The sequence below is a fragment of the Ipomoea nil genome, unplaced genomic scaffold (genome assembly GCF_001879475.1).
Source record: "Ipomoea nil cultivar Tokyo-kokei standard unplaced genomic scaffold, Asagao_1.1 scaffold3321, whole genome shotgun sequence".
NCBI lineage: Eukaryota > Viridiplantae > Streptophyta > Magnoliopsida > Solanales > Convolvulaceae > Ipomoea > Ipomoea nil.
This window is the reverse complement of record NW_017619749.1, coordinates 4,125,720-4,135,569: the sequence shown is the minus strand read 5'-3', so window position 1 is coordinate 4,135,569 and position 9,850 is coordinate 4,125,720. Positions and strand designations below refer to the sequence as shown.

Genomic DNA, 9,850 nt, shown 5'->3' with positions numbered 1-9,850 from the left:
CTCAACTATAGGAATTCTTAAAATCATTTTGATGACTATACATACCGAACTAACTAAAGGAATATGAAATTTTATATATATACACACACGAATTGGAATTTCCACATAATTAATGTTCATCTAGAAAAAGAAAAAAAAAAGTTATTTATATTTGTCCCAGTTCCCGTTATATATACATAGAGAAGTAGAGAATCGCGCCAGTCATATTCATACATTACTTTTTATTTTTCTATATACCTATTTATACCTCCATTCATTTTCAATTTAAAGAATCTAAGTCCCACCATCAAAGTTCAAACATATAACCACCACTCATTTAGAATGATAATTCAGATGCAATCACACTACATAGTTCGCTAATCATACATTAATTCACACTGAATACACACTAATAAGAGAAACCAAAAAAAAAAAAAAAAAAAAAAAGATGCAGTTAGATATCCATAAAGAAGCTAAGCTTCATATAATATACATTATGGAATAGGTTTAAGAAGAGGTGTCATTAGTTTGAGGATCTCCGCTATTGCCTAATCCTGGGCGTGGTGGTCTGCTACTCTGCTGTCTCTGCATATATGCGTACACAAAAAGCGTAATTAACAGCAATAATTTAGTTAATTTAGACCTAGCTAGCTTAGCTAATTCATGGTTGCATGCTTAAATATAATGATCGAATATATAGGCCGGGAGGGAAGTGCATGCAGATAGATGGAAAGTAAAATTAATGAAGAAAAACATACGAGCAATTAATTAATTAATTACATACTAGTGAAACAATAAGCTGCGGCGGCGGATCAGTTGTTGAAGGCGGTGGTGGATTCTTATTCTGATCTTCACCATTTTCACCGGAATATGAACTCGGTGAAGAAGAAGAAGAAGAAGAAGCGGCGGCTGCAGATGGGGATGGTTGATCGGAACAAATTTGAAAACCAAGGCACTTAAGCATAGCCCTACTAAGCTCCTGCAACCACTTGCATGGATCATTAATGGCGGAACTAATCTCTCCCTCCTCTCCACCCTTCTCCATATTCTCCTCGATCTCCCTACTGTTTTTTTTTTTTTTTTTTTTTGGGACTCAAATCCTCCAAATTTCTGCTTCTGCAGAGTGCCTTAAATGCTGTGATGCATGTTTGAGTGTTTGGTTGGTAACTTGGTATTAACTACTTAAATGGACTTTTCTTTTGTAATATTTTTTTGGAAAAATGGTGAAATAAGCCATCAAATTTTACCTCAAAAGTTAATTAAGCTCTTAAACATTTTAAAGTTACAATTAAACACATCAACATTGTATTTTAGTACAATGAAGTCCGAAAACTAGTTAGTAACATGCTATCACAAGTCATTAGGGTTTCGACGGCCCTCCAACACAAATTCCTACAAAAAAATAATAATAAAAAATCAATGACCGACGAATGATCGCTGGTCGTGAAGAAGAAAGGCGACCTTGGTCACCTTCTGACTCTGGAAGGTGACCGGTCTCCTTCTCCACCTAAGAAGGCAACTCTGCAAAGTCGTTTTCTCAAATCTTCGGTGAGAAGGCGATCCAAATCACCGGTGATCTAGAGTCTCCTAATTGATTTTTCAACTAAAATTCGAAAGTCTATTTGACCATTTTCTGTATATTTTTTTTTTAGAAAATAAAACGTTTGATCTCTAAATGTACGAATAAGATTAATCTACATGTATATATTTGTCACTGAAAAAAATGAAAACAAAAAGTGATTTTTTATAAATATTAAAAAGTTAAAACATTTATAATAAATATAAAATTATATATATATATATATATATATATATATATACATATACACACACACTAAAATCTTTTTTTTTTTTTTTTGGTGGAAACCACACATTGTGATCCGGGTCTTTCTCTGTCCGTGTTTTTTTAAACTTAAAATCTTTAATTATTAATGAACTCTTGATAAGCATTTATAATTAGTCATCACTTTTTATTAAAATACCTTACTCTTAGATCGTGCCCATATATATATATATATATTGCAAAAATTAAAATTAAAGAAGGTAGGGCATGAGAGGTTGTAGGGTATCTGGTGTATGAGGAAACATGGAAGGTCAGAGGTATTTAATATACTGCTTGGCCTTTTGTCCTTGGGTTTAATGCACCTTATCTTATATATATACACCTACTCTCATCTATACTCTTCATCTCTTCCTCCCCACTGAGATTCTCATATTATTAATTTATCTTCATATATGTGTTTGTATCCTTATCCATTTTATTCTGTTTCTTTAATTTATTCATCAATTCGATACCTCATCTCATTCATTATTACACTTGTCTTGCTACCAAATTTGTGAAACTTAGCTTGTCTCCTCTCTTCATACCATTTTTTGGTATATTCAAACAAATTTAAATTAATTACTAAACTTAAATTATACCTCTCTAAATCTATGTTAAGAGTAGAAATAACAAAGACTAACTAGGTAAAAGCTGACTACATTAAACACCATACTCATTCTTATACTTTTTCCATCCACCTTGCCCCTACACTCAACCCGTAGTAAACGGGCTTTTTAAAAATTCATCATCACTTCACCAGATACTCACGGCTAATTAACTTATTAAATAAATTTTAAAATAATTAAATAATTTACACATAATAAAATTCACTAGCTAGTTCTAGAAAAATATAAAATAAAATAAAAAAACTCAAATATAATAACTAAATTGTCAATATTTTCAAATTAACTTATTAGTTTAGAAGTATATTTAATAAAAAGTTGACATGTGTTATAAAAACTTTTAGAATTAACTAAATGCTAGTACTTATGTTACTATTCATTAATTATATACTATGTATATTAAGAAATAAATGAACACACATGTATATATATAACATGGTCAATCGAGTGGACTTTTATGTGAGTTTTGTATATAATTAAATATCAGTATCCAACCTAACTGACTGATAGTTTAAAATTTTAAGACCTACTCCCACCCCCCCCCACCCCCCACCCCCAACACAAAAAAAAAAAAAAAAAAAAAAATCAATTTAAGCAGGGTGAATTTAGATGGATATTTGTTGGGTAGATTGAAATTGTCATCTCTACTAATTGTGCTACCAAAAAATACTACTTGTACTCCAAAAACTTATTCTTAAATAATACACATGAAGTCTTAACATAATACGCATTGTACGCCCTGGTGCACGATACATAATACAATTATGTACATACAAAATAGTGGATTTTTAGGGCGCACAATGCATTGTGTGTCCTGGTGCACGATATAACAATTGATGCATGAAACACATAGTGACTATTGATATATATATATATATATATATATATATATATATATATATATATATATATGCATGAAACTCATTCATCCTCTTAGGTGCTCTGTCGGATCAAAACGTGAGGCCTAAAGATTAAGAATTTAATATTTTGAGGACAACAACAATGAAACACATAGTGACTATTGAGTATTGGAGCGACAATAAAAAATTGCATCTATCGTAAAATGGAGAAAAACAAGAGTTGAAATTGTAATTTGTGAGTGATAGAATATTCGAGTAAGCAGTAAGCAGATAGTGTTGAAAGGGACATCACATCACTGCCATATCCATATACATGTCGTCTACTTGAAAAGGCCTCTCTAGTCTCTTCTCCAATATGACTTGGGCTTCATATTATTAGGCTTTGAGCCCAAATAGATGTTCAACTCAACTGCGGGCATTCTTAGATAGATAGATGCTATTTTGGAATAAGTGGTTTTGGAGAGTGATTGGAACAATTGAAGCAATCCATAGTATGGAGGCAGTGTGGGTTTAAATATATTGTAGTGTCAGTTAGTGTTTAACACACTAAACATGCGGACTCCGTTGACGGTAACGACGGGCAGTTTCTTTACTGAGTAAAGAAACGACATCATTTTTTACCGCGGTAGATATAATATAACGACTGCCAAATAGTGTGGAGGGAGATTAAAACTTAATTACCTAATAATATATAAATTCATTAATTTTATATTTTAAACTATTGTAATCAAATGTTAAGTATCCACTTTTTTTTTCCATATTTAGTAAATTCCATTCTTAATTTTTTTTAAAACCTAACATCTTAACTATCTTAACATTTACTCTTATACTTGAAATAATGTCTCTTTATCTTCTTGAAAATTAATATACCACCACTATATAAAAGCATTAGGCAAATTATGCTCTGGACCCGTGTCCACATTGAATTGTGGACACGGGCCCAAAACGACGCCGTTTTTTAAAAAAACGCGTCATTTAGTTAAAAAAAAAAAATTCGCGCGTGTTTTGCCGTTAACGGCGTTATTTTTTTTTTTGATTATGAATGTACAGTTATGCCGTTATGAATGTACAGTTATGCAATTATGAAATTATGAACACAGAGCTCTAACATTATGAACTTACAATTATGAACATATATAGTGATAAAATTATGACCATGGAGCTTTAAAATTGTGAATATAGAGCTTCGAAGATTATGAATGTACAGTTATAGAGTTATGAATCTACAGTTATGGAGTTATGAATCTACAGTTATGAGATTATGAATCTACAGTTATGGAATTATGAATGTACAGTTATTGATCGAATTATGAACAAAGAGCTCTAACATTATGAACTTACAATTATGAACATATAGTGATAAAATTATGAACATAGAGCTCTAAAATTGTGAACATAGAGCTTCGAAAATTATGAATGTACAATTATGGAGTTATGAATGTACAGTTATGACGTTATGAATGTACAGTTATAGAGTTATGAATATACAGTTATAGAGTTATGAACGTACAGTTATGGAGTTATGAATGTATAATTATTAACATATAGTAATAAAATTATGAACATATACTTCTATAACAAAGTGATCTGAAATTTAAAAAAAAAAAAAAAAAAAAAAAAAAAGGAGATAACAGTGCCTAACGGGTCCAAGGCATAACGATTGAAAGCATTAAAATTGGACCATGCAACCCAAATTATTTTCACAATCATTATAAATTCGTTCTTATTGACATATATTTTCTACTCCATGACAACATTCTAATCATATATCAATTGCATTTTCTACATATATACTATCAATAACAAGCATCCAATCATGGATAAATAATACATTTCATCATCTCAAATTTAAAATTTTTTGTAATTTTGTACAGATTTTTAAATATCTAAAAACATAATAAGTCTCAATCAAAGTTATACCCCTCATTTATGTCCATGTTTTTAATGCTAAACATTTTGTACATTGTGCTTTTAGAGTTGTACTATACAATTTTTTGGACAGAAATACCCTTACACCGTTATAACTTCCGTTATCTTTTTCATTACATTTATCATGCACATGCATCTACCATATCTTTTCTTATATTCTTTAATTATAACAATACTTGTAAAAACATTATATATTCATTATATATTAGATTAATATAATAAATAAATTTTATTTCACTTAGATTATAATTAGTAAAAATTTGTTAACTATTTTTAAAAATATAAATATTGGGCATATGTTTTTGCGCATCGCACATAGAAAAGACTAGTACATATATAAAATACAAATTGTTTAGTCTGACCGTATGTTTTGTTTTTTTTTTGTTTTTTTTTTTTTTTCAATCAGACAATTAGAATCATACACTAGAACAAATAGTATTTGGGCAACAATCTTTTGGTTAAATTGAAATAAATTCATAACATCTTATACATAAAGTAAAATAAGAAATGTAAAATTACTTGGTAGAAATAGACTCAAATAGTGGGGTAGGGCTTAGGCATTTTAGAAGATGCCAAGGAGGTGAGTTGACACTAGAACCAATGGCATATTTTGTAGGACAACATTGTCATCATTTCTAGCATAATATCAGTCATATCTCATGGCTGAACAGTAATTTTCAGATTATATCACCAAAATAGAAAACTGATTAGCCTCCCCATTTTTCAAGAATATTATCATTAAGTTCATGTTTGAAATTTTTTGTCACTTTTTCTTTTCTTCCCCAAAAAAAGGGAGAATATAAATCATTACCCTTTATATATATATATATATTGATTTCCTAGTATTCAACCATAAACTGGAGCTTCAAGATTTCAACTTTTAATTATAAAATTTACCCATAATTTCAATAAAAATAAATGTATACAGAAATTAATAGTGTTGTATATATCAGCACTCTACTCCATGTGTGCTTTTGTTGTTGTTGTTGTTTTTTTTTTTTTAATTGGCCCAAAGGCATTCAAATGTTGTCAATTTCCTTGTTCACCACTATAACGAAAAGCATAATTCTTGTGTTTCTTTTGCTCTTTTTTGTTCCTGGGTCAAAAGCATTCATGTTTTTGCGGTGTTCTCTTTTCTGTTTTTTTTTTTTTTACTGAAAGGTAAACCTTACTAATTAAGAAGTTCATGTACAATGAGTTCAACCGAGAGAAAAGATCAATTATTTATTAATATATTATAACGTAGTAATAAGTTTTAACAAACATAAACAATTTACCAAACTATATATCAAATTTAACTGTTTTCAAAAAAATATATATATATCAAATTTAACTTATATGTTAGAGTTTTATAAAATAATTGTATATGATATTGTAGTTGATTTTATCAAAATAAATAATAAATATATTTTAAACCCCTTGAATTGTGTCGAATAGTAATGTTGACAATTAATCAATAAGAATCCTTTGATAATATAGTTATAACTAGTCTAGCTTTTGGTAATATTTGTTATGAATTATTTATACATGAGAGACTACATAAATTTTACTAACGTGTTTAGTCAACCCGATATATATACTAAGAATTAGAATGTTTTTTTTTTTTTTTTTTGAAGGCAACCATGCGTGGTCATTTTATAGATAAACCAAAATAGAGTCAGGGGAAACTTCATCCCAATACAAAGCTGTAGACTGTTCTGAAACGGTAGAAGCTAAAGTATGAACTAATAAATTATGAGATCTAGGAATAAAATTAACTGAACAGAAATCAAAAGTAGATATGCAAATGTTGCAAGCATCAACAGCATAGCCGATGTATGATAACAGTGTAGCACCTGACAATCCATGTAGATCTGGACGGTGCGCTCGTCTCGGGCGCGTAACCAAGATAGAGCTTCCTTGCATGCAAAGGTCTCGGCCATAAGTGGGGAAAAACAATCCGGTAAGGGGGCATTGTATGCCGCAACGAACCTTCCATCGGGTTCTAGCAGAACCGCTCCTACCGAGGCCGCGTTCGTAGCATGTTGGTAGGCGGCATCCACATAGCATCTTCGTGAGGCCACGACGTAGGCAGCATTCAGCACGGCAGCTTCTCCGGGTGGCAGTGGCGTGGACGGCAGTCCGGGCATGGGGGCGGCAGTAGCTCCACCATCGATAGCCATGACGTGATGTACAGCATTCCATGCGTGCATGGTAGCTTTCGCGCTGGCAACAATTTTCCTGGGTAAATAGAATATAAAAAGTTATAAATATAATATTAAAAAGAAGTCAAATAATACACGATCACATATGAAATTAGCTAATATTATTAACTTCCGTGATGGATAATTAATCCTAGTACAATTACCTGTAAATCAAGTATAATAACAATACAAATATCAATGGTCAAACCCGAATACCTTATAAGAAAGTACTAATATAACAACACAATCATCTAGTAATGAGTCTAAGGTGCTTCAACAACACCTTATTTGATATTATCTATGTTAAGTTACAGTAACGACTTGATACATTCTTCCAAAAAGTTGAATCCCAACTCTAAGGGTCCCCCACACAAAGGCTAGACCTTTGCTCACTGCGCACAAGGAGCCGCCCTCACTTTGAGAGGTTGCTCCCACACTACCGCTGGTAGACTCGACCCATGATCATTCTTTCAAACTTTTACCTCTATGACCAGTTAAGCTACCCATGCGGGCAAATTTAATATGTCGCCATGCGTATGCCATGAACTTATAAATCATCAAATTTAAAATTAGACCGAAACTTAATATTCTAACTGTGAGTACCGAGTTAGCTCATTGTAACGACCCACATTTGAAGACAGAGCAGAAACCAAATACATAGTAACAATAGTGTCTCAATTGCATGACACAACAAAAACTCATTCGATCTCCACAAGTGATAATTTCTCTTAGGCTAGTTCCCATACCTCCCAGAGCGAATGAGAATTACTCGAGTGGACCTGAACCGTTAAATGAATAGAGAAAGACTGGGACCATCTCGTAGTTTATACTAAAAAAAATTAGCTTTCAAAAAACGTAGTTTGAGTGGATACTTCAACGTTGACCAGCGTGACGTGGTGCGAGCTGAGACTTAACCTTGGAAGCGTCCGTTCCGTAATGATTCTGAAAACGGAATATTGACCAGGATTTGGACTGTCCAACACGGGGCCCCACTTTTTGGGTTGGGTTTTTAGCCCACAGACACAGTGCTGTCACTTTCCCATATCTCATGCTTTTTGGATATTTTGATGTAATGCCTTAGCTTGTCCCAACGCCTCACTATTAATTCATTTCTCTTTCTTCTCCCACTTTTATTCCCTAAACTCTATTTATTATCTAAACTACTAAATTAGCATATTAATTATTAATATTTATTAGATTATGTCCTTCATCCTTATATAAATTGACTTCTCACTACATTTGACTCCCATCATCTATCCACACGTGCACTTCCATTTTTTAAAATTTTCTATAACATATTTTTTAATATTAAAAATTATAATTTATAAGAAAAAGGTGAACAAGCAACTTCAACTAAAGCTCACACAACAACTCCGCATGAATTTTTAAAGATTTTTATTCATTTTAAATTAGGGAGTGCCAATATTTATTCAATAGTATATAAGTGGGTAGAAAGCAAGTAATGTAGGATAAGTTTCTTTAGCAATATATCATTAAATTACTTAAAATTAAGGAATTTTAATAGTCTCAGACATGTTATACTTTATAAAAAAAAAAGTAGTTTCTTTTTCTTTATTGTTTTAATTTTAGTGTAATATAGAATCGAATTATCGTTGAATCTTATATAAAAGAAAATGTCAAATGCATGTTACTTTATTTGCAAAATAGTGGTCTTTAATTTTATTTAAAGCAAATGATTATGTTAACTGTTTTTTTTTTTTTTAATAAAATGGTCATTTTTTTCTCTCTCTCTCAATTATATCGATTGTTAACTTTTATCATTCAATGGCATGTGAGTGACTGCTTTGTTGTTCGTTAAGCGATTGTTTAACCAAACTCTAATACAACAAAGATGAAAATGACACTTCGCAAACAATTGCCGAAAGATAAATGAGAATAATTATATAATGGATCTGAGGAAAAATGTTACGAAGTATATTTTAAGAAAATGTTTCACTTGTGGCTCCATGACTATTGAACTATTCATAAATTTGCTCTTCGAATATTAATTTGTATACATTTGGTACAAAACTTTTGAAACCTTACTACATTTGGCCCGTCCGGCATGGTCATCAGTTACCAAATAAAATCATGCGCTATGTAAGTTACTTAGCTTGAAAGACATGAAAATGATAATATTAATGTTCAATATAAGTAACGTACGCATGACATGATTCAATTTGGTTATTGATGATAGAAAATTCCTTCGAAGGAATCAAATATAGAAAAATTAATAACTACAGACTAAATGTGAATATAATTCAATAGTCGTGTACCAACATTAAAAAATTATCTTTTTTTTTTTTTTTTTTCTGGGGGAGGAGGAAATCAATGATCAATAGATGATCCTCACAACATTCATAGTTCCAAAGAGGCCAAGCTCGTCTTCACGTTCATAGTTCCAAAAATTATCTTTTTTTTTTAATTATTAAGTAATTTTGGAATAAAATAAAT

At 31.1% G+C, this 9,850-nt stretch overlaps 1 protein-coding gene across 2 annotated transcripts; it reads right to left on the bottom strand.

Moving 5' to 3' along the window:
* Positions 1-282: 282 nt before the first annotated feature.
* LOC109169934 lies at positions 283-1,113 on the bottom strand. Of its 2 annotated transcripts, none has more exons than XR_002052301.1 (2): positions 764-1,113; positions 283-555 (listed from the first exon to the last, which is right to left on the bottom strand). XR_002052301.1 is itself a non-coding variant. In XM_019318849.1 (2 exons), exons 1-2 carry the CDS (start codon positions 1,022-1,024, stop codon positions 487-489), a joined length of 339 nt encoding a protein of 112 aa, XP_019174394.1. In that variant the 5' UTR covers positions 1,025-1,113; the 3' UTR covers positions 283-486. The 2 variants fall into 2 exon arrangements, 1 of the variants encoding a protein (XP_019174394.1); XM_019318849.1 differs by having other exon boundaries at positions 283-564.
* Between the last annotated feature and the right edge of the window lie 8,737 nt (positions 1,114-9,850).